Here is a 27036-nt window from a genome sequence, read left to right on the forward strand (position 1 = left end):
AGGGGGGGGGGTGCGGGATTTGGGTAACCCCAGCACCCCTCTGCCGCCTTGCTCCAGATCTCCAGGGCTTCCCCGGGCCACACCCCTGGGCAAGCCGGTGAGTTGGGTCCCTTGGTGGAGTTTGAAGGTACCCTAGGCCTTCCCCCACTATCCATGCGGCTCCTTAGGGAGGGTCTGGGTGGGGCTCTGAACTTCTGTTCTCCCAGCTTCTTGAAGGATCTCTCCTTCCTGGGAGCCGGGAGTCTAGCAGGAGGAGGCTTGGCAGGCCCACGCCATGCCGGAGGCCTGCTTGGCCAGGCCTAGGGGGGGGTGCGGGATTTGGGTAACCCCAGCACCCCTCTGCCGCCTTGCTCCAGATCTCCAGGGCTTCCCCGGGCCACACCCCTGGGCAAGCCAGTGAGTTGGGTCCCTTGGTGGAGTTTGAAGGTACCCTAGGCCTTCCCCCACTATCCATGCGGCTCCTTAGGGAGGGTCTGGGTGGGGCTCTGAACTTCTGTTCTCCCAGCTTCTTGAAGGATCTCTCCTTCCTGGGAGCCGGGAGTCTAGCAGGAGGAGGCTTGGCAGGCCCACGCCATGCCGGAGGCCTGCTTGGCCAGGCCTAGGGGGGGGTGCGAGATTTGGGTAACCCCAGCACCCCTCTGCCGCCTTGCTCCAGATCTCCAGGGCTTCCCCGGGCCACACCCCTGGGCAAGCCGGTGAGTTGGGTCCCTTGGTGGAGTTTGAAGGTACCCTAGGCCTTCCCCCACTATCCATGCGGCTCCTTAGGGAGGGTCTGGGTGGGGCTCTGAACTTCTATTCTCCCAGCTTCTTGAAGGATCTCTCCTTCCTGGGAGCCGGGAGTCTAGCAGGAGGAGGCTTGGCAGGCCCACGCCATGCCGGAGGCCTGCTTGGCCAGGCCTAGGGGGGGGTGCGGGATTTGGGTAACCCCAGCACCCCTCTGCCGCCTTGCTCCAGATCTCCAGGGCTTCCCCGGGCCACACCCCTGGGCAAGCCGGTGAGTTGGGTCCCTTGGTGGAGTTTGAAGGTACCCTAGGCCTTCCCCCACTATCCATGCGGCTCCTTAGGGAGGGTCTGGGTGGGGCTCTGAACTTCTGTTCTCCCAGCTTCTTGAAGGATCTCTCCTTCCTGGGAGCCGGGAGTCTAGCAGGAGGAGGCTTGGCAGGCCCACGCCATGCCGGAGGCCTGCTTGGCCAGGCCTAGGGGGGGGTGCGGGATTTGGGTAACCCCAGCACCCCTCTGCCGCCTTGCTCCAGATCTCCAGGGCTTCCCCGGGCCACACCCCTGGGCAAGCCGGTGAGTTGGGTCCCTTGGTGGAGTTTGAAGGTACCCTAGGCCTTCCCCCACTATCCATGCGGCTCCTTAGGGAGGGTCTGGGTGGGGCTCTGAACTTCTATTCTCCCAGCTTCTTGAAGGATCTCTCCTTCCTGGGAGCCGGGAGTCTAGCAGGAGGAGGCTTGGCAGGCCCACGCCATGCCGGAGGCCTGCTTGGCCAGGCCTACGGGGGGGTGCGGGATTTGGGTAACCCCAGCACCCCTCTGCCGCCTTGCTCCAGATCTCCAGGGCTTCCCCGGGCCACACCCCTGGGCAAGCCGGTGAGTTGGGTCCCTTGGTGGAGTTTGAAGGTACCCTAGGCCTTCCCCCACTATCCATGCGGCTCCTTAGGGAGGGTCTGGGTGGGGCTCTGAACTTCTGTTCTCCCAGCTTCTTGAAGGATCTCTCCTTCCTGGGAGCCGGGAGTCTAGCAGGAGGAGGCTTGGCAGGCCCACGCCATGCCGGAGGCCTGCTTGGCCAGGCCTAGGGGGGGGTGCGGGATTTGGGTAACCCCAGCACCCCTCTGCCGCCTTGCTCCAGATCTCCAGGGCTTCCCCGGGCCACACCCCTGGGCAAGCCGGTGAGTTGGGTCCCTTGGTGGAGTTTGAAGGTACCCTAGGCCTTCCCCCACTATCCATGCGGCTCCTTAGGGAGGGTCTGGGTGGGGCTCTGAACTTCTGTTCTCCCAGCTTCTTGAAGGATCTCTCCTTCCTGGGAGCCGGGAGTCTAGCAGGAGGAGGCTTGGCAGGCCCACGCCATGCCGGAGGCCTGCTTGGCCAGGCCTAGGGGGGGGTGCGGGATTTGGGTAACCCCAGCACCCCTCTGCCGCCTTGCTCCAGATCTCCAGGGCTTCCCCGGGCCACACCCCTGGGCAAGCCGGTGAGTTGGGTCCCTTGGTGGAGTTTGAAGGTACCCTAGGCCTTCCCCCACTATCCATGCGGCTCCTTAGGGAGGGTCTGGGTGGGGCTCTGAACTTCTGTTCTCCCAGCTTCTTGAAGGATCTCTCCTTCCTGGGAGCCGGGAGTCTAGCAGGAGGAGGCTTGGCAGGCCCACGCCATGCCGGAGGCCTGCTTGGCCAGGCCTAGGGGGGGGTGCGGGATTTGGGTAACCCCAGCACCCCTCTGCCGCCTTGCTCCAGACCTCCAGGGCTTCCCCGGGCCACACCCCTGGGCAAGCCGGTGAGTTGGGTCCCTTGGTGGAGTTTGAAGGTACCCTAGGCCTTCCCCCACTATCCATGCGGCTCCTTAGGGAGGGTCTGGGTGGGGCTCTGAACTTCTGTTCTCCCAGCTTCTTGAAGGATCTCTCCTTCCTGGGAGCCGGGAGTCTAGCAGGAGGAGGCTTGGCAGGCCCACGCCATGCCGGAGGCCTGCTTGGCCAGGCCTAGGGGGGGGTGCGGGATTTGGGTAACCCCAGCACCCCTCTGCCGCCTTGCTCCAGATCTCCAGGGCTTCCCCGGGCCACACCCCTGGGCAAGCCGGTGAGTTGGGTCCCTTGGTGGAGTTTGAAGGTACCCTAGGCCTTCCCCCACTATCCATGCGGCTCCTTAGGGAGGGTCTGGGTGGGGCTCTGAACTTCTGTTCTCCCAGCTTCTTGAAGGATCTCTCCTTCCTGGGAGCTGGGAGTCTAGCAGGAGGAGGCTTGGCTGGCACTGGTAATCTCTGTCCAGTCTACATTTTCAAGAAACATTAATAGTACTCTCACAAGAAACATTAATAGTACTCACTATCATTGAATTATGTTTTTATGTATGCAGAATGTCCATTTTGTACTCTGCCCTTTTGCATACCCCTTCATAAGTTCATATTTCTCTTTAACTTCTTTAACTCCTATCATCATTACTCCTTTTTTACCCTTTCTAACTTAAGTACTGTTGAGTCCTAATTCACAGACCAAAGTGGTGCCCTAGAGTTATCACCCACCCAACTATTTTAAAAGGCATAAAAAGGACACATATCTTTTCAACATTTTATGGGTGTTTTCTTTGACGGCTATAACTTTTGCTAAATACTTTCTTATACAGTGATGATCCCCCCCCCCATGTTTTTTATCTTCTCTTTATGAACTGCTCAATATGGAATTTGGTGTGAAAGAATCCCTCAGTTTAATACTTATGTTTGAACCAAGTCATGGGTCTTGTTGGAAATGTTCTTATGCCCCCATATATCTGATAGCACCACGTGGCTTTATATCTTGTTTGCGTAGGCACACTAACATAGGAAAATACTATACATACCAATAAGTTCTTATCTAATAGAAATGGGAACTCACAAATCTTGTAGTGCAATGAGACCTTACACCCTGAACATTGACATAAAGACCTGGCACAGGCCTCAGAAGAATGGGCATTCTCCATTTACCCCTTGATCTACAGAAGACATTTACAAAACATCCAAGGTTGTATATAACATCACCTGGAGGCATTCCTGTACCAGGGACGACCCTACAGCTGCTCTGACATCGATCTACTCAAAAGAGACATCCCTTAACACTGAGAAGACAACAAGAACAATGACCTGTTTACTGGACAGGGCTTGCTCTATTGCCCCTTTATGGTGAGGTTTGTCTATAACATCACCTGGAAGCAATCCTCTACCACGGAAGACCCTACCACTGCTCAGACATCGTCCTGCTCAAAAGAGACTTCCCTTAACACTGAGAAGACTTAACAACAACAACCTGCTTACAGGACAGGGCTTCCTGCATTCCCCTTTCATGGTGAGGTGAAACGAAAAGGCACTCCACATCATGACTTCAATGTAGGACATGCAGATTCCAGAATCTTTAATACAGAAACATGAGACCAACAACAGAGACTGTGTGATAAGTGTGTTGGCGCTACGGACAATGTCTTGGAGTGAACGATAACTTTCCTGAGGCCTAGAGCTGGTCTTATGCCAGGAAACTTCAGGGGTAGGATCTCTTTGTATTTAGGCCAAGGCTATTTCTTTCCATGCCTCTCATATTTTGGTGGGCCTATGCAAACAACAATTGCCACTCTAACACCGTTTTTACTGTGCTCCTTTGACTCTAATCCTTAAAACACACCCACTTAAAATTTGAGGTTAACTTAAGCTAATATGCATGTACATGGAAATGTAAAAAATACTATGCCTCTAATGTTTAAGGAGTTACGTAAGTTTGATGGCTTTAGATTGCCTTGTGTGCTGTTAAGAAATATTATAATGTGCTACAATCTGGGGACTTGAGGGAAAAAGTAATTGCACATGGATTCTGTTTTATTTATCTTAACTTTCTTTGGTGAAAATTCAAAGTTAAGATATCAGCAAGGGGACTTCTTCTGATAATTATGTTATGGGTGATTGTCCTTCCACTGTAACTTTACCTTATCCTCTTTCTTTGCATCTTTTGTTCTCATAATTCATAATAAAAAATTATAAAAAAAAAAAAAAAAAGAAAAGCCTGCAAGGGGTAAGTGTTCACATCAAGGACTAATGGGGGTTCATGCACTGTGTGTATATATACACACATATTTGTATTTCACTAATATCAGTTTGGAATCCCTAGGAAACAATGATGTCAAGAAAAAGAAAAATTGACAGCGAGTGTAGGATATTCAAAGAACAGTGGACTTAAGATTACTTTTTTATGCGGTACAAAGAAAAAGCTGTGTGTCTGATATGCCAGAATATAGTTGCTGTGTTCAAAGAATACAATTTGCGACACCACTATCAAACTCAACATAAAGATAAATATGATTGCTTGGTTGGAGAAGTGAGAAAAAAAAAAAAAAAAAAAAAAGAAAATAAGAACTTTAGAAAGCCACCTGAAATTTCTTAGATCTAAATCATTTGTAATTAGACCCCCATCAAATATGAATTTTAAATACACAGAACATATTGTAAAACTATTTTTGAAAAGGGATATATCTGGAAGATATTTGTTGCTTGTGCATTTGTAATTGGCCGTGTATAAACCCAAGTTTCAAAGCATATTTTCAGATACATATATTTGTATGCTTTTCCAGTTTTTAAAATTAATTATGATGTTAATATTTATCAGTAAAACTGATACTGAAAACTTGTTCCAGATCTTGCCTGCACACCCTTGAGCATCTTTTAAATACACAATACTGCACAGATTAATAAGTATTATTTCCATTATTCCCAAATACCAGGCTTTTAGTTATAAATCTGATTTCAGGTTACATATTTCCTGACTTTAGACAATGAATTAATCCTTTCTAAGCTGGTTTCCTCATCTTTCAACGAGAAACATCATACTTTATTTACAAGATAAATTAATGAAATAAGCATAGGAAAATAAACTGCTACATTTCATTCTCAACTTAATACTCATTTTTTTTTTAGACTTGAAATTGCTACTTTAATGTATCCATCTGTTTTTGTTTGTTTGGGGCTATCCCTGGAAGTGCTCAGGGCTTATTCTTGACTCTGCACTCAGGGATCACTCCTGATAGAACTTCAGGGACCAAATGGGGGGCTGGGGATCAAACCTGAGTTGATCTCATACAAGGCAAGAACCTTACCTGCTGTACTATTTCTCCACCTCTTTTCTTTAAAACCATATTTTTAAAATCGAATTTAGTCGCCAAAAATTTAAACAATGCTTGTTAGAAAGACTATATTAATATCATGTTTCATTGCACAATGTGATTCAAAGTCATTCCAACTCACTAACCTCACAATCTATAGTGAAGTTTTTTCCTTTGATGATGCATTGATATATAAAATGTGTGTATATTAATAAAATATAAAAATATAAAAATCAAAGCTGAAGTATAAAATTTGAAAAATGTATTTTCAGGGCTTAGAGAAGTATTACAGTGGGTCAGGCACTTGGTTGCACATGGCCACACTGAGTTTGATCTCCAGAATCCCTTATAATCCCCAGAACACTACCAGAGTGATTCCTGAGCACAAAGCCATGTTACTTTCTGAGCACCACTGGGTGTGCCCTCCCAAATAAAATAAAACAAATTTTCATAAGATTTAAAACTCTCAATATTTAGATTGTCAACTTACAAAGTCATAATATAGGTAGAGTTACTATTACTAAGTTGTGAGATTGGTTATTTATGATGTTGACATAAAAGAAAATGTCTTTTTCAATGTTGGGATAGTATAATTTGAAGAAACTGAAAGTGTAGAAAAATCAGTTGTATGTCCATGGAGCTTTTCATTTCACCTTTAAGTTTCAGTTTAGTTTTAAAGTTACAGAAAAAGGTGGCAATTTTTTTCTGGGAGCTGGGGTTGGGGGACAGTTTGCAGAGGCTCCAGATGCTGCAATTCCTGTGTGTCACATGTATCACAATGAATGCACCCATGTTGATGTTCACACTTAATTCTGATTCCATTAACTTTACTGAATATTGCTTGAACGTCCCAACATGGCTTTCAAAAACACCACATGATATAATTCAGTCATCACATCTCCTTAGGCTCCTTTTAGTTGCAGCAATTTTTTGAAACCTTTGATGACTTAGAATTTCGAGGAAACTGATTTGGTATCTATAAAATGCCTCTAATTTTTTCCCCCATCATGAGCTCTCACTTTTTGGAAGGAACAGCCCAGAGGCAAAGTTTCACTTATAGGTCATGGCATCGAGATGACCTTGGTCACCTTATTTCTCCCTATAATTTCTCTACTGTTACATAAGACATTTTTGACCAGTAATATTGGAGGTACATTGATTGAACAAAAAAATTCCGCAGATTCCTCAGTGCTCCTAGAAGGTTGTATTCATTACTGACAACTAGCTCTAAAGAAATGCAATGAACTAGAAAGTGAAATGGGAAAATAAAACTCCATCAAGGTGTTTGCTACAAATATTCACTTAAATGAAGTGAAAGTGAATTTTCTCCCTTGAGCAACCTATAACATTATCTTAATCTTGTAGATCTTAGTAACTATCTTATGAGGGAATTTACATGGGTAATTATTTTGATAAATTCTTTTCTATATTGCCTTCCACAGAACAATAAACATTAAAATAATGTAAACAACTTCATTTTCTCTTCCTGCTTTACTACTTGCTACATATATATAAAATATTTCTTACAGATGGTTTTGAGGTGTTTGCTAAATTTCCAAAAGAATCTCAATGTTTCTGTAAATTTTATCTTACTGTATATGTGTACTTTTTTAATTTTATAGGTCATTTTACTTAATATCTACACTCATACTTTGAAAACCACCAGTATTTATTACTGGAGCCTAAAGAATGTTTGAATGCATGAGTACAATTTAATAGTCACTATGCTTATTTTGTGATGCTGGAATAATTACAGGTTCTTACAAATTGGGTAATTCAGATTATTTTTTCTCTAAATTGTTTTGGGTTTTTATTTCCCCTACTTGGAATCTAGTTTACATTTTACATATGTACAATAATAGACTTTCTGGAAATGCTAGATTTTTTCAACATATAATCAAATTTGAGCATGACAATATTGTAAGTAAACTAGAGTTCTCAAAGTAAGCATATTTGGGTTTTCAAAATACATCAAACTACAACTGTTTCATTTGCCTATATTGTGGTAACCTATGGATATGATTGTAAAATAATATTGTAAAATCCACTTGCATTGCAGTGGCTTGAAAATGTTTAATTAATAAAGAATTCACCAGTGTGTCATTAGACAATTCACTGTTTCCTCATTGGGATAAGAGGCATACATAAATGTGCTTCCGCATCAGAGGGAAAATAATTTCTGGCTAGATTCTGCACATATTTTCCTGTGGCATTACTACCGGTTTGCCCCTAATTGGGCAGTTTTGAGACTGATTGTTTTGAGAATTCAAACGAAGTTTATAATGTTGAGTGCAAGTTCCTGCCACTATTTCTACAGCTCTACCATCTCACCCTACACCCAAACAAAAATCCTGGCGCCCAGGATTAAGGAGAATGAGACCTTTGCTCAAAGGAGTGTAGCACAAGCTACATATGCCAGATGCCACAGCACCCCAAAACCCCAGGATGTAAGCCTGCAAATCAAAAGCAGTAACCACCCACCCTCCAATTAAAAGTTGAGTGTAAATGTTGGAAAGGTCTAAAGTTCAAGTAGATTTTAAAAACTATCTTATCAATCCTATCCTACAGAGACAAAAATTTCAATGGATTTCAAACACTATTTCAAAGTAGAACAATTTTATGAAAAAATATGCAAATTAAAACAAAGAACTGACATCACTCATTGCAACTTTTAAGCAAGCCTAAATTTTGGTTTATTAATTTGAAAAGAATCTTCCACTAAACTTGCATTTAATGCAAATTCCCTTTCTGTAGGAAGTAAATAGAGGTTCATTATTTTAAGGGCTTTCTATTAGGGGTTCCTTTCATATTTAGGTAAAATCTTTTGATTAAGAATGATCTAAAATTTCCAAGATCCCTCCGCTTTAACTGTTTGCAAAGCCAGGGGATAGGGCCAATCGCCTCACACACGCAAGGCAAACGCGTTACATGTACACACACCTATACATACATATACATATATGCATTCAGTAATTTTTAAATGTAGCTGACAGTTCACTAGAAGTGCAATCAAACTGGCAGAAGATTGGGTTAGAAATGATCTCATCTCCCCCCACCCCTTTTTTTTTTTTTTTTTTTTTTTTTTGCAAAAAGCATTTCGTCGGTGCGTTTCAGCATACTTTTCGCGGTTTTTTTTTTTTTTCTTTTTATCATGCCTTATCCGCTGTCGGAAAAAACTGGGCCAAAAAAAAAAAAAGAAAGAAAGAAAAGAAAGAAAGAAAGAAAAGAAAGAAAGGAAAGAAAGGAAAGAAAGAAAGAAAGAAAGAAAGAAAGAAAGAAAGAAAGAAAGAAAGAAAGAAAGAAAGAAAGAAAGAAAGAAAGAAAGAAAGAAAGAAAGAAAGAAAGAAAGAAAGAAAGAAAGAAAGAAAGAAAGAAAGAGGGAAGATGAGTAAATACACAAACACACGACGATGCGCAGCCTTTCGGTTGAGGAAGATAGGGCAGGCCCTGGAGTGAGGACGTGGCTTTCTGCAGGCTCCGCTCGAGTTCGAAGCAAGGCAAAGAACGCCATCCACTTCGCCCCAAATCGTCCTCCAAAATCGGTCCCCGACGTCAAACAAATGTCAAATAAAACAACCCGAGAACTGCACGGGGAAAAAAAAAAAAGAAAAGAAAGACACCTAGGACCTTCTGGATTAGCCCCTCTCCTCACCTACCCCCAACTCCACGTCCGTGTCTCCGAAAACTGGGGCATTTAAATGCCTGGCCGGAAGTCCCGCCTAGAGGTTCCGAAAGTTCCCGCCTAGTGGTTTCCGGAAGCCCCTGTAAAGCCGGCGCGTGCGCAGGGCGGAGCTCGGCTAGCTGACATTTTCCCCACTGCGTGTGTTATCGCGAGATCACGCTTCCTCCGGAACTTCCGGTGAGGCGTCCCGGGTAGTCTCCACGGGAGGATGCGGACCCGTCTTCTCCTGAATGGCGCCCGCTGCCTTTGGGCTCGGCGGCCTCCCGGCCCAGCCCGCCGGCTCCGAAGCAGCGGCAGTCCGCTGCTGGAGGAGCTGTTCGCACGCGGCGGGCCCTTGCGGGCCTTCCTCGAGCGCCAGACCGGCCCCGCGGCGGAGTTGCAGGCCGGGAAGCCCGAGCTTGCAGCGGCGGCCCAAAGGCTGAGCGCGAAGGAGCTGGAGCTGCGGGAGACGGAGCCCTTGCTGCGAGGTGAGGGCCGGGCGCGGAAGCGGAGCCCGAGGAAAGCCTTTCGCTTGCTCATCTGGCCGCTAGGGCTCGCGCAGAGTGGAAACGCTTTCCCCGGCTGTGTTTCGGGCCCCTCCCGGTCCTCTCCTCGAGTGTCTGATGCTTCCTGGACACAGTGCTCCTCCCCTCTGTGTTGGCCCCCAGAGCCTGAAGCTATGAGCAACAAGCCTCGAGCAGTTTGCAAATTGGCTCACCCCTTCCCAGATACTGCTCCCCCTTGCATTCCAGGCCGCATTCCGAAAACAATGAGATGCCAGCCTGTACCCTAAAGTGCCCAAGCCCTCCTGGTCATAAAGGTCGTTCTGCTTTTTGGCCCCAGACATATCAGACTAGATAAGGGTGTGTATGAGAGGTTAGGACTGTGAGACGTGACATGAGAAACAATCATGTATACTGTGAAAGTTAAACTGTATTAACCAGTGAAAGGCCTAGTCTGCTAAGGCCTTATGACCCTATATAAGTTGCCTGTTAGTTTCATGCAGGGCCATTTGTTTCATGACTGGGGGCCCAGCTATAGTTGATTATACTCGCTTTTGCATTTTACATTATCAGAGGAGGTTCTGACCTGGTTGGGTTATCTGCTCGGACCCTAACATCTGAAGAGCTGAAATTGAGCCTTCTGGCTTGATCATTTATGGCAGCTCACTAGCTCACCGTGAAAGCTATGTTGAACGATCTGGAAGCACAGATAATAGTGGCGGGAGACTTGCAGGCTGCAATCAGATAAGACTTGGAGTAAAACTCACGAGACCTGGATGCAGGCATTTTTTAGTTTACTGTCCCAAGGGAAGTTAGGGTACCTTCAAATGAAGACAAAGTTTGCGTTTTTCCCCACTTCTGGGGCCTGCCAAACTGCAGTTGAGGGACGCCCCCTTGGATCACAAGCCCCTACAGAGGGTCAGGTTATCATCAGTTACAGTTTTTTTTTGTTTGTTTGTTTGTTTTTGGGTCACACCCAGCAGTGCTCAGGGGTTATTTCTGGCTCCAGGCTCAGAAATTGCTCCTGGCAGGCACAGGGGACCATATGGGGCACCGGGATTTCAACCGATGACCTCCTGCATGAAAGGCAAACGCCTTACCTCCATGCTATCTCTCCGGCCCCATCAGTTACAGTTTTGATCGAACTGCTGACAAGAGAAAGCGGGGTCTGAATCAAGATCTAAGAGAATAAGGGAACAGATTGAGAAAGAGCTTGACAAATGAGATGTAGGTGGGTGCTGTTGGCCTTGTGCCACGGAAGAACCTGCAGCATCAGTGAAAGAGAACTTGAATGGGTTACTTAGCTTGTTAAGGAGTGAGATTGTACTAGCCTGATAATAGATCTCATCCTTTAAATCACTGTGCTCAAGCAAATCCCCTCAAAAAAAAAGTTATGGGGAAAATTCTTTAAAAGAATTAAGCTTGCATAAGAGACCCTGTGAAAGCTTTTAGTTTGGGAAGGAATGTCAGGATGGACACTACTTTGAATCTTGATTTGTGGTCTTTTGAAATGGCAGTTTCTGGTGAGGACGAAATGGAAAGCAGACGAGTTTTAAGGAGTAGGACCTGACAGATAGTACAGCGAGTAGGGTGGTTGTCTTGCACTGCATCCCAGGGGATATTCTATTTCTAGTACCACAGAGGTCCCTTGAACATCAGCAAGGGTGAGCACTGAACATTGCTGTGTATGACCTAAAATGAGAATATCAGTGTGTTTTAAAAAAGGTCGTGGGGAGTAAGTTTGACGGATACATTACATTACATTGGTTTTGTAAGCTTTTTTTGGCTGGGGGTTTGCACCTCACCGGGTGGCACTAGGGGCTACTTCTGGCAGGGTCCAGGAACCATCTGGGATGCCTAGGGTTGAACCCACATTGACTGCATGCAAGGCAAACGCCGTACCTACTATGCTATCACTTCGGCTCCTCATAAGTTTGGTTTTAAGGCAAGCTTAACATCCCAAGTGGATTTAGTAACTGGCAAATTAGTCTGGTAAGTCGGGTCACTGACCAGGTGCTCTCTTAGGTGCTTGTCTTATATTTAGTGGGATTGATCTGGCAGCCTGGCCTGCCAGGGATGATACTGGAACACAGATGAGCATGGCTTCAAAACAATCAAACAAAAATTCTAAATCCAAGTGGATACTTTGAAAAACAACTGAGAAATAAACAGATTAGCAATGCTGATAGAAAAATGATTCAACTTGAAAACCAGAGAACCAAAAGGAAAAATAGGTTTCACCAGTACTGTCATGAGCCCACTAATTACCAGAAAAAAATAAGGTACATTTTAGGATCTTGTAATCTAGTGAGGGATAGAAGCTTTTATCAAGTGAAAGTACAAGAAGAAGATTCATTGGTTTTCATTTTTTCACTAAACAACAGTTTGTTAACAAAACCTGACATTTAACCGATCCTGAGGGTTAGTCCTAATGAACTTGGACAAGGAAATTGAAGCCAGAGAAGTGAGCAACCAGGAAAGTGACAAATGTGGGGAGGAAATAGGGACCAAATACAGAGAAAGTGTTGGAATTCAATGTGTAGTGGAACCTTGAAACCAGGAAGATATTTAAGAACTTTACATGAGGAAGTATATATTTGTTTCTGTTGCCCACGGGAAGTTTGTCCCTGCTTTTAGACCACATGGACATCTTAAAAAAAAGTGATACGGGTTGGAGCAGTAGTGCAGCAGGTAAGGTGTTTGCCTTCCATGCTGCTGACCAGGTTTCAATCTGTGGCATTCCATATGGTCTCCCGGGTCTGCCAGGAGTGATTTCTTAGGACAGAGCCAGGAGTAACTCCTGAGTACCACCAGGTATGGTCCCCAAACAAAACAAAATAAAAAGGAATGATGATGTTAGCATCAGGGTCAAGGTTAATTGAAGCCTTTTCCGACAGACTGCAAGACCAGTGAAGTGGCAAATATTGAAGACACACTGGCAGCAAAGACATGCCACAAGTCATTCCAGGAGCAATAGTTAGGATCTGGCAGCTTATGCCTAAAAGGAGGAGGGGAGAGATGTTTTTATAAACAGTTTAAAGCTCAAAGCCTGAGTGGTTAAGTGAAGATGAGAATATAAATGTTACATCAGATTTGGGGTCACTGGGTAAGTGCTTGTTTTGTATGTGGTAAACACGGGTTTTAGCCCCTTATGGTCACCCAAGACTTAAGAGAAGTAAGCACTGAGTATCACCAGATGTGGCTCCAAAACAAAACAAAAATGTGCTGTCAAATTTCTGAAAGTTTTCAATTTAATGGCTATATTAAATTAGAAGTAAATGGAATCTGAATAATTGAGAGCTCCAAGTTCAGTTAATAGATTAAATGTTGGAGGTAGATGAGACTATTAAAGAAGATTGTAGAATAGAAACAGCTTAATAACAAAGTAGAAATGCTAAGTATTTGAGAAGGCAGAGGAGGAAGCTATGAAGAAAAGAATAGATAAACCTTTATAGACTAATATTGTACTTATTTTGTCAGGGTGAGCTTTTTATACTTCTGTCCACCCCTATTGAAACCAGTTACAGGAAAATTTCAAGTTAGGGTCATTGATTCTTGTCTTAGGGCTCACCCTTTTTAATTCACACTAAAATCTTCACACTTGGCATTTTAGTCATGATTTTGAATGGTGATTCTTAATAAAATAGAATCCAGTATAACTTAGGGAAAGAATGAGAACCCGAGGTAGTACTAAAGGTGATACTTTATCTCCAGGTTTTGGGTGGAGAAAGGAATGTTCACAAGTGATCACTTTAAAGGAAAAGGAAACTTTCATGATGATTAAAGGATAATGGAGGACAGAGGAGTGGCAGGCAGGCATGCAATAGCTGCACTGCCAACGTCGATTAATAATACTGATGAGAAATGTAAAACTAAGTGCGTTTCTTTTGCATTGAAATGACTCTTGGTCTAAAGCAGTTTCCCCAAAGTGATCCCTTTGGGGGTTAGTTTCCTCAGGTGCAATTGGAGGAGTCACTTTCTAAAGTAGGTCAGTTTTCAGGGGTGGGGGTTCACCTGAGTAATTTCTAAAAGGGGTATAGGTCAAAATGGGAGGTAGTTGAGCTCACCATTATTCTACAAGCATCCCCAAACCAAATAACATTTGGGAATCTCTGGCCTAAACCCCCGACAGGTGATTCCCAGCCTTTTTCTGACTCCTGGTTCCTGTAAAGCGGGGCAGCTCTTTCCCCAGCCCTGTTCTCAGTCCATCAACCTGCCAGTCTCTATGACTTTCCACCTGTGGCTCTTGGAATTTCCTGGAGACACAGAAAACAGTGTTCTAGAGCTTTACTCTTCAGTTTTGTGACTCGTGTGAATATTACGTCACCTGTAATGTCACACTAGTCTGAATTAAGAAGGACCCTAAGTATAAAATATATATAAATATATACAATATATACAGAATTTCAAAGACAGTATTTTAAAATGTCTTTATATCTTGACATTGTTCGAACTAATACCTGGATAGAGAAAATGTATTAAAAGCACTCAACTTCAGGATGTGAAGGCGATCTGGCTGCGACACCTGTCACTCCATTGATCACCAGGGTTGATATGCTTGCTCTGGCTAGCTAGGCGGTGTCCCCTTCCTCCCTTACCACTCCCCATGAATCCCTCCTGAATCCATGCTCGTTCTGACAGAATGGCCTTCCCAGAATAGACTAGAGATGGACTGTGCTTCGGTCCAGGGTGAGTGAGTGGCTGCGCTCCTCTGCTAGAACCTCCAGACAAGCTCTCTGGGTCTATTTGTAGGAGAGCGGAGGGAAGTCAAACTTCCAAGACTCCGACACATCCACATGAGGCTCGTGGCAGTCTGCCGTAAAAAAAAAAAAATCAAAAACAAAAAACACTTGATTTCAAAGTTCGAGCCCTCCCAGCCTTGGCTTTCAGAAAGAGAAGTGCTTAGAGGAGCCCTTTTTTTTTCTTTTTTTTTTTTTGTTTTTTGTTTTTAGGTAACAGCCGGCAGTGCTCAGGGGTTACTCCTGGCTCTGTGCTCAGAAATCGCCCCTGGCAGGCTCGGGGGGACCATATGGGATGCTGGGATTTGAACCACCATCTGTCTGTTTGCAAAGCAAACATCCGACCACTATGCTATCTCTCTGGCTCCTTCTATTTTTTTGGCGGGGGGAGGCAGCACCTGGCAGCACTCGGGTTACTCCTGGCATGCTTAGAAATCACTTCTGGCTCGGGGGCCATATGGGATATCAGGGATCGAATTTGCAGTCTGTCATGGGTTAGCCGCATGCAAGGCACACATCCTTCCACTGTACTACCACAACGACCCCAAAAGAACCATTTGTAATAGTTCAGAATTGCTCCTCTCCTTTAGGAAGGCTATGCTGTTAATAAGAGAGTGATGAGAAAAAACTAAAGATTAAAAGAAAAACTCAGGATAAATACTTCATGGAACATATAAACATTAGGCAGTTTAAATGTTTGATTGGATACTTCTCCATGAAATACTAGTATAGCAAGTTCTTTTAAGATGCTATTATATGGATTTTCTCATCCCTTTTGTTCCCAGTAAGCTCAGTGCTCTCATTTGTTACCCTTACTATGTCTACAGACCAACACCTGGCCAGTGACAGGTCGATGGAGTGGCCATTAGAATCCAGGGGAAAGATGAGTGGCTCCCATCTTTGTTACTGGAGGGGCTGTAGAGATAGCATGAAAGCATTGCATTTGCCTTGCGTGCAAGACGGTGGTTTGAAGAATTTAGAGAAATTTAAGGACTTTTATTTTATTTTTTGGCTTTTGAGCTGAGTCGGGGCTTACTCTTAGCTCTGTGCTTAGGAATCATTCCTGACGGGAATCAAGGGTCCATTTGCAGTGCCTGGAATCAAACATGGGTCAGCTGCCACACTGTATCTCCAACCCTAATAAGTATTCTTATCTACAAATTCTTACTAAAATTTGTCTTTGTATAAGAAAAATATTTTTGAGCTGCATACTTATGGAATACATAATTATGAAATATGTGTGGAGTGTAATCATGATTATTAAAGGAAGATTTTTATATCAAGTTATAACAGAGTAAAGATGGGACTTTACACTCTGTCGATATTATTTTTAAAACTGAGGAAAACTTAACCTGGTGTCTTTACTCCGACCCCTTTAGATGAAAATGAAGATATAAGGAAACTTGCAGAGAATGAAATTACTTCCTGTCAAAAAGAAATAACTCATTTGAAACATCAGGTATGGCTTTTACTGCATTTTATTCCGAGGTGTAGGAACACCAAGAACCAACTCGTTAGCATTTAGAATCACAAACAGACTCTAGAGTAGGCAAAAGTTGAGCCTAGTGGTGCTGTTGGCATCCTTTGGGTAAGTGAGACTGAGTGGGAGGGCCTCTCTGCAGAGCAAGTGGCTCTAGTTCCCAGCATCACCTGTGCCATCGGGCCTCATCTGGCACATTATTTTGTCCAAGAAAATAGTGATACATTGCCGTTGGACCTCTCTGCTTTGCTGTTTCAATATTTATTGTTACTGTGGTATCAGGAGTCACATGTTTGGTTGTACTACTCAGGGAGGAGCAGTGTCAAGTCTCAAACTTGAGGCCTTCATAAATCAGGGCAGATTCCTGCCATTCTGAGCCACACTTTGGGGCCTTCCTCTCTCTCACTTGAAAACTGTTAAGATGTAATAGTTATGGAAAGATCACAGATTTGATCCTGTCTTAAGCTTTCAAGAAAAAAGGGCTCTTTTATTCAGTCTTTGGTACTGTTGTATCCACATCTAGAGGACTTTTATGACTGGATTATACTGGTTTGGTTTCAGTTCTAGAAGTGCCAGGCAGCAGATTGGAGGTTAGAACGGGAATAGTCATTATATGAACTTAGAAGCAAGTACTCTGCTAATTCTGTAAAGCAAAGCTTTAAAGTATTACAGCAGTCATCTCTGCAGTAAATGAAAATATTCTAAGGTAAGGAAAGAGCTTGAAAATGGGTATTTTGTGTATACGTACTCTTCAGCCAAGTGTGGAGCTCACTGACAATGATTATTACTATAGAAAAAATAGTATCACTGAACTGAAAATGTAGTGTTGCATTTTTTCTGCCATTTTCTTTTTGTGCATGTGTGTGACATGGACATTTTTATTGATGGTTTTCAAATTCTGTGATTTGTTAGTCAGAGATACAAATGATAAGGTGCTATCAGGGAGTAGCAGGAGAGAAAGAATCCTTGACAAGTATTATTCCAGCCACATAAAGTAGGATATCAAGCCTCAGCATCATTCTGGATTCAAAATCTCGCTCATATTCTCAAGTCTTAACTTGGGCAACTCGGTTACTCAACTTGCTTAAACTTAGTGTTTGCATTTTAAGATGGCACTGTGACTAATGGCTACCTAAAACTGTTTCTAGAATGAAAGGACGTAAAATGCTTAGCAGAGTGCTTGTTTATTAACTGATGATAATATTAGCAGTTTTTATTTAATTTATAAATTGCTTTAAGAAGGCTATTTCAGGCTTTATTCTGGACCTCCCTCATGGGTATGTGCCGAAGTGTGGAACATACTAAACATACATACTATTAGAATTTCATACTGATCTCATTACTGAGATCAGGAATTTGAGGTTTTGTGCCTGCTCTACAAATTTCTAAAAATACAAAAATGTAGCCTCTGTTTTTCATTTCTCTGATAACCAGTAAATTTCAAGAAAATTAAATTTTTCCCTCTATATGTAATTATCCTATTCTTGGCCCTTAATTATAAATTTAATGGAAAGCTGATAAACATGTAAAACAGGGGTCTCAAACTCAATTTACCTGGGGGCCGCAGGAGCCAAAGTTGGGTGATCCTTGAGTGCAAAGTCAGTAGTAAGCCTTGAACATTGTGGGGTGTGACCCAAACAACTAAAACAAAATGAAACAAAAAAAGATTCCTCTAGGGCAGGGCCACAAAATGTTGTACGGAGGGCCGCGAGTTTGAGACCCCTGATAAAATAAGAAAACCCTGTGTAGTTTTTTTTATTTTATTTTATTTTTATTTGGGGGGATTTCATTGCCTACTCAGCAATGCTCAGAATTTACTCCTGGTTAGGGACCAGTGGAGTGCTAGTAATTAAACCTGGGCTAGTTGCGTACAAGGCAAGTACCTTACCTTATCAGTTACGTTATCAGCCACAAAATCCTTTTAAGTTTTAGTTGGCTCTTACGGCATTTATAATCCAAGTTATAATTTGGGGAAGTTAATTAATAGTTTTAATTGATACAGATGGTTGGACAGTATCTGACAATACTACTTATTAGCAGTATTTAAGTAAATTACGTATTAAGAATCTTGCATATAGAGTCTGAATAACTATAGTACAATGATAGGGCATTTAGTTGACCATCCCTGAGCACCTTAGTTATTCCTGAGTACAGAGCTAGGAGTAATCTCTGAGCAGTGTTAGGTGTGGGCCCCTGCTCCCCCAAAAGTTAAAATTTTACATAGTAAAATCCTGCATTGATTATTTAGCACTTAAAATTTTAGATAATTCATGATAGGAGTGTGGGTCATATTTTTGTATTTACAGATTATCTTCCTTTTGGTTCCCTCTGAAGAAACAGATGAAAACGATTTGATCCTGGAGGTAACTGCTGGAGTCGGTGGCCAAGAGGCAATGTTGTTTACCTCAGAGATTTTTGATATGTATCAGCAATATGCTACATTTAAAAGATGGCACTTTGAGACCCTGGACTATTTTCCTAGTGAAATAGGTCAGTAAAACATTTAATTGCTTTTTAATTGAGACTCTATGATTTATAATACCGTTAATGATGACTTCTCATCCTCATAATACCAATAGTACACACATTACCATTGTACCCACCTTCCTCTTCCAAGATCCCGATTCCCTTTCGACGCCCCCTCCATTTCAGTTGTGCAGCCACACTAATTTTGAAAGGGCTGTGAAATATAGTCATGCCATTATCTTTTAAAAATTGTCTTTTAGACATGTCATTCAGTCACCAACACCATAGATATTTCTTATTTCATAAGTACTAGCAACTAAGATGTTAGCTATGAACATGCTTTATATCACACTAGGCACATGAAAAAATACTCCCTATTATCAGGGAGAAAGTTTTGCGAAATCTATATATATATTCGTGATGACTTTTAAATGTATTTCAAAAGATTCAAAGTGATGAACAGTTATTTATGAGTGGCAAGATTAACATAATTTTTTCATGACATTTTTAAGGAGGTCTTAGACATGCATCTGCCAGTATTGGGGGTTCAGAAGCCTATAAGCTCATGAAATTTGAAGGAGGTGTACATAGAGTACAGAGAGTGCCAAAGACAGAGAAACAAGGCCGCATCCACACCAGCACCATGACAGTAGCCATACTTCCCCAGCCGACTGAGGTAAGCTTGGGGTCTGGGTCTGGCATGGGGCCCTAATAAAATGAGTCTTCTTTTTCTGATAGTCAGAATTGTTTTTAAAAGAGTCTAGAATCACAGTCTGAAAATTTATCACTCAATAAGTGGTAACTAAGGACATAGAAATAATCTAGTCTTGCATTGTCTCTTATTCTTTATAGATGTTTTGATACAATTTCTGTAGGAGAAACCATTAACTTGTCAGAAAAAGGGCTAAAGACATTGCCTTTCTAATAATGCTTTTGATTCCTGTTCTAACAAGGGTAATTATTTACCAGAATACCTTCATAACCCAAATAATGTTAATATGGAAGTATTCTCATAATATTCATATGGAGTGTACCTTATTTTTAAAAATTCTCAGTTTATATTTTGGCAAGGTCACTTCTGGAGTGGTCTGTTTCACTAACTGCCTATTGCTGAAAAGGTGAAAAAAAATGACTCATTTTTTCAGAATGAAATATGAATGAGTAGAAGGGTGTTTAATTGATGTTAGTTCTTTAGAACTCAATTAAAGGAAATTCTAATAGATAATAGAAGCTATTCTTCCCTTCAGATTTTTGTGTGAAGATTAGGTGGACAGAGAAGGAAGGGAGGAGACTGAGTGGCAGGAATTGCACCTGAAAGAGTGAGGGTCTTTTTTGGTTTAAGCATCAAGGAACTATAAGGAGTTTTCAGGAAAAGAGGAAGACCTGGGTCCATTTATCATCTCATTTAAACCTGACAAGTGTAAGTGAGAACCATATAATGGACAGGGTATTGGAGTGGGAAATGAATGGTCAATATCCTGATATTGGAGACAGAGGAGACTTTCTCCTTCACCTCTAAGTATATCTAAGTCAGCTTGAAAATTAAGCAAAATAGAGACCAGACCAATACAGAGCGTGGGACATTTGCCTTGCACACAATTGGCCCGGGTCTAATCCCCAGCATTACATATAGTCCCCTAAGCATATGAGTAATTCCTGAGTTCAGAGTTGGGATAAGCCATAAGCATTGCTGGGTATGTCTCAACCTCCCCCCCCCCCTTATTAAAATAAGCCCTTTAGCTTATTTCAGCATTGTTTTCTTTTCATGTCTTTTTTGTTTTGTTTTGGGGCAACACCTTGCAGTGCTCAGTGGGGGTTACTCTTGGCTCTGTGCCGCTCCTAGCAGTCTAACATCCCAAACCTGGATCCATGTTGGGTTGTTCTATTGCTCCGGCCCTTCCAAGTCTTTTTAACTCAAATAAGAAAAATTCAATCTTGCTCTTCATTCTCATTTCTAATAGTAGCCAAACTTTACTGATCATGTCATTAAAAGAGGATAGTTTATAGAAAGGTCTGGTTTTTGAATAATATAAATTTGCCAATTATATTTTAATTTTTACTCTTTTGAAAAGTTGAATTAATATATCCTGTAGAATACTAAGGATGGAATGCAGATTTCAAAGGGAGAGATACCTAGATGATCCTTGGCCCTAGATTATAGAAAATGGAAGAAAGAGGAGGCAGGAGGGGAAAGGGCCAGGGACTCAGGCTGCTAGTATGTGGGTAGTGGAGAGAAGTAGATCTATAGACGTAAACCACAGAAACAACCAAAACCAGACTTAGAAATGTGGCAAGGGGGCAGGTTGGTGAGTAGGAGAGAACTTAGGGATGTGAAAGGACACTGACACTGATGATGGGAACATTATATAGGACTAAAACTCAACTATGATTAACTTTGCAAGTCACAGCACCTTAATGAAAAATTGATTAAAAGAATTCATATCCTTCTGGCGTTGACATGTATGTAGTTCAGCAGTAGAGCTGATGATCTCCAGGATCACAAAAGAACATTATATTCTTTAGGGTTTAGGCTACACCTGGCTCTCATAGATCCCTCTTAAAGCTGCTGGTAGATTGCCTGTATGTCAGGAATCCAATCCGGTCAGCTGCATGCAATGAAAATGCTTTACCCCACCAGTACTACTCCAGCACCTCTTCCTAATCTTCAGAATTCCTCATCATGGGGCTAGGGAGATGATGGTACAGCACTTGCCTTACATGCTACAGCCTAAATTCCATACTACCAGTACCCCATAAAATTCTGAAGCACAGCCAGATTAAACCCCAATACCAAAGGAGAATTCCTGACCTTGAAATGAATTTATACATGAATAGTTTCATCTTTGAACAGGCTGTTCATGCAATTTTTATTAAGTCAAATCTTTCTGACCAACAGATCAATCTGGTGATCAATCCTAAAGATTTGAGGATTGATACAAAGCGAGCCAGCGGAGCTGGGGGACAGCATGTGAATACTACAGACAGTGCGGTTCGAATAGTCCATCTCCCAACAGGTATGCACATCAGACAAACAAGCTGGACCCAGCTCCAAACGGTGGGTTTCTCTACGGCCAAAGAAATGCATATAAATCTGAATAAATTACATAAATATATCTGATATATTTGGAATCTTTAGCTGAACTTGGCAGGATCCTTAATTGCAGGAAGAGGAGAGGGAATGGGTTCTCCAAATTCTTATTAGGGAGAGTAAAGAGAAGGTGATTTTTTTGGATCTTGTATTTCCTAGTATTGCTAATAGAAAGCCCTTTGTGAAATAACTGAGGAATGATGAGTTATCAGAAAATACTGCAAACCACCTTCTTCCTCCCATGGTCTCCTTCCAGCCTTGTTTCATTCCCTTGTATCCCCACCTCTCCCATTCCATACCCATTAGTCTCATTCTACATCTCTGCCCCCATTTATGCTTTTTTTTCCACCTGAGACCCCCTTGGAATAGCCTGGAAATTGACAGAGAACACACATGGGCCCTAGTTAAGTAAAACTACTTTACTTAAAATAATTAACTTCTAAGTTTACATTGACTTTTAGGGTATTCTTTCCATCATTCACTCCATTGTCAATTCTGTAAGGCTTCTGATTCTAGAAGTAGAGCTGTTGCTGGATATTTGTGTGTCTTTCAAGTAACACTGTGGTATTTAATCTGTGGGTAATTTTAGCTACCAAGGAAGAATATAGGAATTTCTTAGTAGACTCCTCCTGTTGCTTAGTAATGATTGATAGAGTGCTGAATTCATTCATGGTTTTGTTATTTATTTTGTTTTGAACGAGGCTGTCCTTTAAACCTTAAGATCATGACTTAGACCAGGGGTTCTCAAACTTTTTAAACAGAAAGCCAGTTCACTGTCCCTTAGACCATTGGAGAGCTGGACTTCAGTTAAAAGAAAAACCTGAACATAAAAAAATAAAAAGAACTGAACATATTCCTCTGTACACTGCACCTATATTATTTGGAAGAAAAAAGGCAAAATAAGAGCAAATATAATTTTAAAATGAAGAACAAGTAAAATGAAATCAAAAAACTTAACAGTATTTTGATGAGAACTATGGATCTGCTTTTTGAGAGGTCCTTAGCTTGAGGACCCCTGCCCAACTCTGAGAGGAGTGGAGAGAGAGAAAGAAGGGAGCCGGAGAGTGCAGCACACATTCCACAGGTGCACTTTTGGCCTGGGAGGAGTTGGCCCCTAAGTAGGACAGGCATCGACACCTAAAACACTCAGTGGGCCCCACATTAAGCAGTAGTACAGGATAAAGATTGTTGTAATTCTTTTTAGTAATAACTTTTTTTTTCTGTGTAGCTACTACTTTATTTTTATTTATTTATTTATATTTGCTTTTTGGGCCACACCGGTGATGCTCAGGGGTTACTCCTGGTTATGCGCTCAGAAATAGCTCCTGGCTTGGGGGACCATATGGGTCACCAGGGAGTCGAACTGTGGTCCGTCCTAGGTTAGCGCGTGCAAAGCAAATGCCTTACCGCTTATGCCAACACTCCAGCCCCACTACTACTTTAAATTATTAAAAACGGGGCCAGAGAGATAGCACAGAGGTATGGCATTTGCCTTTATGTGGCTGACTCAGGAGGGGACCCAGTTCGATTCCTAGCATTCCATATGGAGCCCAAATCTGCCAGGGGCAATTTCTGAGTGCAGATCCAAGAGTAACCCCTGAGCACCACCAGTTGTGGCCCAAAAAACCAATCAATCAATCAATAAATAAAGTTTAAAAACTAAAAATTATTAAAAATATATTGATTAGCTTAAAGCTTGGAAAAACAACCACATTCTATTAATATTCCTTACTGTTTTCTATATGTCTCCAATATGTAAATACTCAGTATTCTATTTCAGACTTCAATTATTTATAATACTGTATAATTTAAGTTCATTGTCTTCTTTTTATGGTAGAATCCTATTTTTTCCCTTCTTAAAGGAAGAAGAAAAGGATGAAAGTACAAGCTTTATTCCTTGATAATAAACGGAGGAAATCTATCTATTAAAACTCTTTAATTCTCATAACACTATTCAGGTGTTGTTTCTGAGTGCCAACAAGAGAGATCTCAACTGAAAAATAAAGAGCTGGCTATGAAAAAGTTACGTGCAAAACTCTACAGCATGCAGCTAGAAGAAGAAACCAGTAAAAGATACAATGCAAGGAAAATACAGGTAAAACTGATTTTTCTAAAATGTTTCTAGGTACTAGCAAGGGACTCATCATTAGAGCATATGCCTTCTTGTGGCTGGCCCTTGATATCACACAGACCTCATTTGGAGATCGAAATTGTTCTAACATATTTATTCCAGGAAAACAACAAATCTTAGTTTGGGGGTCCAACCCAGCAGTGCGGGGGATATGAATGGGAGTTCTAAACCCCAAACTCCCATTCAGTCTCTATTCCCAGTCTTACACTTCATTATAAAATCACTTTTTTTTTTTTTTTTTTTTTTTTTGGATTTTTGGGTCTCACCCAGCAGTGCTCAGGAGTTACTCCTGGTTCCATGCTCAGAAGTCACTCCTGGCAAGCAAAGGGGACCATATGGGACGCCGGGATTCGAACCGATGACCTTTTGCATGAGAGGCAAACGCCTTACCTCCATGCTATCTCTCCGGCCCCATAAAAATCACTTTTTTATCATTCTGTCCTGCTTATTATTTCTATTAGTTTTTTGAGGGGAGGGTTTATTTGATCAGTACTGGTGTCTGAATCTAGACCTTCAGCCTAGGAGGTGTGCGATGTACTGTTGAACCACATTCCAGCCTCTTTAACTGTAAGGCCATTTTACTAATTTTAGGGATTCTATTTTTAGTCATTGCTGGAGATGGCTAAGTAACTTTGGTTTTTTAATCTGCTTAGCTCTCAGTTGTCAACTGTATTCCTCACTGTATACATAGATCATTCTTGTGTTGTGGTATTTGTGTATATTTTATACATTGACACCCTCAAGTGTAGACTCAAAATAAGCTAAAAGAATTAGAGGACACATATTAATTCAAGACTTCCTCAACTATTTCCATGAATGCACACACACACACACACACACACACTAAAAGAATTGCAGAGGACACATTAATTCAAGACTTCCTCAACTATTTCCATGAATATCACACACACACATTAATTCAAGACTTCCTCAACTATTTCCATGAATAACACACACATACACACACACACATACACACACACACACACACACTACCTTTTACCTCTGCCAGATTTGTCAGGACACACAGATGAGATGGACACACGGAGAGACACACACTCCACACTCCCATGTCATTTGAGGATTCCCAATTAGTTCCTTCACACACACACACCCCTACCTTTTACCTCTGCCAGATTTGTCAGGACACACAGATGAGATGGACACATGGAGAGACACACACTCCACACTCTCATGTCATTTGAGGATTCCCATTTAGTTTCTAATATTGTTTGAGGTTATAAATCAGTAGATTAAAAGTTGTAGGCTTCATTGCTCTTAATTTGTCTCACTTCCTTCCCCCCTACTTTACAACTACAGGTTGGAACTAAAGGAAGGTCAGAAAAAATAAGAACATATAATTTTCCACAGAACCGAATCACAGATCACAGAATAAACAAGTCCCTTTATGATCTTGAAACTTTCATGCAAGGAGAATATTTACTGGATGAACTTGTACAGTTGCTGAAGGAATATGCTAATTATGAGTCTTTAGTGGAAATTATTTCCAAAAAGTTGTAAGTGGATGTATTAAGGACATTTATAGCTCATAGAAATTCTCTTATGGCAAAGAGTGCTAGACATGAATAAACATGGTTGGAAATAATATGCATATTTTAATGTGTAATTTATATAAATAAATATTTAAAGAAATAAAGTCATGACTGTCATTTTTTACTCTTTACTAGTAATATAGGGGAAAATTGCCCTTTGCTTTATGTGTAATGCTTAATGATCAATATTTTAACTTATAAAAAGACTTCAAGCATAAAAGCAGTAAGGGAGTAAAAACAGTGTGACTCATTGTCCATTCAGGAGACAAAAATTAATTATATCATTATCTTAGACTGGGATTTTAAAATAAGTGTGGGATTTTTTGTTTTGTTTTAGTTTTTGGGCCATATCTGGTGGTGCTCAGGGTTACTTCTGGCAAGGTTAGGGGACCGTTTGGGATGCCAGTAATTTAAACTGGATTGTCCAAGTGCAAGACAAATGCCCTACCACTGTGCTATCATTCCAGCCCTTAAAGTAAGTGGTAGTCAGGGAATAAAAAAAAAAAAATAAAGTAACATGGGAATGAGAGAATGTCAAGGGAAAGTAGAGCTCCCTGTGGCTTTACAAGAAAGCCGCCTAACAGGATGTCACCCAAACTTGATGGGGAAGAGCCACTAGGAAGTAGAAATAAGAACAGGCTCCTCATCAGGGTGCCAGCTAGCTGGAAGCTCCGTAGAGCTGCAGATAGTTGGCTACAGAATTCTCTCTCTGCTTTTTGGAAGCAGATCCATTGTTGCCAAGAGACAATCGATTGATAAAATGCACAATCATCCTTATGACTTAATTGGTCCCAATAGTATATTTTTAGGTCTTTGCTTAGAGGTTATACAGAACTTTACATCTCACCCTGTTATATTTCATTTTGAGTTTTAAAAAATCAGTTTCTCAGTTAAGCACAGACTATGCACACTTAGAAAATTCACAGTGGGGCCGGAGAAATAGCACAGCGGTAAGGCATTTGACTTGTAGGCCTTCGACCTGGGTTGGATGGTGGTTCGAACTCCGGCATCCCATATGGTTCCCTGAGACTGCCAGGTGTGATTTCTGAGCACAGGCCACGCGTAATCCCGTGATTATAGTAATTCCCTAATATATTCAGATACCCAATTAATCACAATCCCCTGGCTCTCTAAAGTTGAGTCACATCATTTTTTTTACCATGTTGAAACCAACACTGTAAAAGCCACATCCAATAGTCAGAAAATAACCACTCTTCATTGCAATTGCATCGTATTTTACTATACTTTTATGACTATATTTATGGCAAAGGCCACAAACTCACTGGTTGATTCCTGTGAACCTCCTAGGTACCTGTGGAAACGGGAAGGAGTAGCCCAAAGCTACAGTTCTCTCCTCCAGAAGACTGTAAATGGACAACTATGCCTCTACTACTCTTTCTTGCCTGTTTTTATATCATTGGCTTACAGAAATTATTCGATGCTAATTCCTTTCCATTAGTATATAAATTCTTTGTGTCAAGACTTGTGTTATGGGACCTGACAGATGGCAAGCAAGAAGCCTGCTTTTCCTGTACTCCGCTGGTCTGAGTGCAGTCACCTGTGGCCCAAAAGACAAAAGAGCTTTCTATTA

The 27036-nt window shown here is 42.0% G+C and overlaps 1 protein-coding gene across 2 annotated transcripts; it reads left to right on the plus strand.

Moving 5' to 3' along the window:
- Positions 1 to 9693: 9693 nt before the first annotated feature.
- Positions 9694 to 25549, plus strand: MTRF1L (mitochondrial translation release factor 1 like). 2 transcript variants are annotated; one of them, XM_049765396.1, is made up of 7 exons: positions 9694 to 9973; positions 16107 to 16186; positions 18514 to 18697; positions 19186 to 19349; positions 21570 to 21687; positions 23720 to 23856; positions 25213 to 25549. In XM_049765396.1, the coding sequence occupies exons 1-7, from the start codon at positions 9715 to 9717 to the stop codon at positions 25411 to 25413; spliced, it is 1143 nt and encodes a 380-aa protein (XP_049621353.1). In that variant the 5' UTR covers positions 9694 to 9714; the 3' UTR covers positions 25414 to 25549. The 2 variants fall into 2 exon arrangements, with proteins under 2 accessions (XP_049621353.1, XP_049621354.1); XM_049765397.1 differs by lacking the exon at positions 25213 to 25549 and having other exon boundaries at positions 23624 to 23740.
- The last annotated feature ends 1487 nt before the right edge of the window (positions 25550 to 27036 follow it).

The sequence above is a fragment of the Suncus etruscus genome, chromosome 18 (genome assembly GCF_024139225.1).
Source record: "Suncus etruscus isolate mSunEtr1 chromosome 18, mSunEtr1.pri.cur, whole genome shotgun sequence".
NCBI classification, from domain to species: Eukaryota; Metazoa; Chordata; class Mammalia; order Eulipotyphla; family Soricidae; genus Suncus; species Suncus etruscus.

What these genes read in the sequence shown, in the direction of transcription:
- MTRF1L (XM_049765396.1), top strand. Translation starts at nt 9,715, where the DNA reads ATGCGGACCCGTCTTCTCCTGAATGGCGCCCGCTGCCTTTGGGCTCGG. An exon ending in GACGGAGCCCTTGCTGCGAG is followed by an intron (nt 9,974 to 16,106) that starts GTGAGGGCCGGG and finishes CGACCCCTTTAG; the next exon opens with ATGAAAATGAAGATATAAGG. An exon ending in AATAGTCCATCTCCCAACAG is followed by an intron (nt 21,688 to 23,719) that starts GTATGCACATCA and finishes AACACTATTCAG; the next exon opens with GTGTTGTTTCTGAGTGCCAA.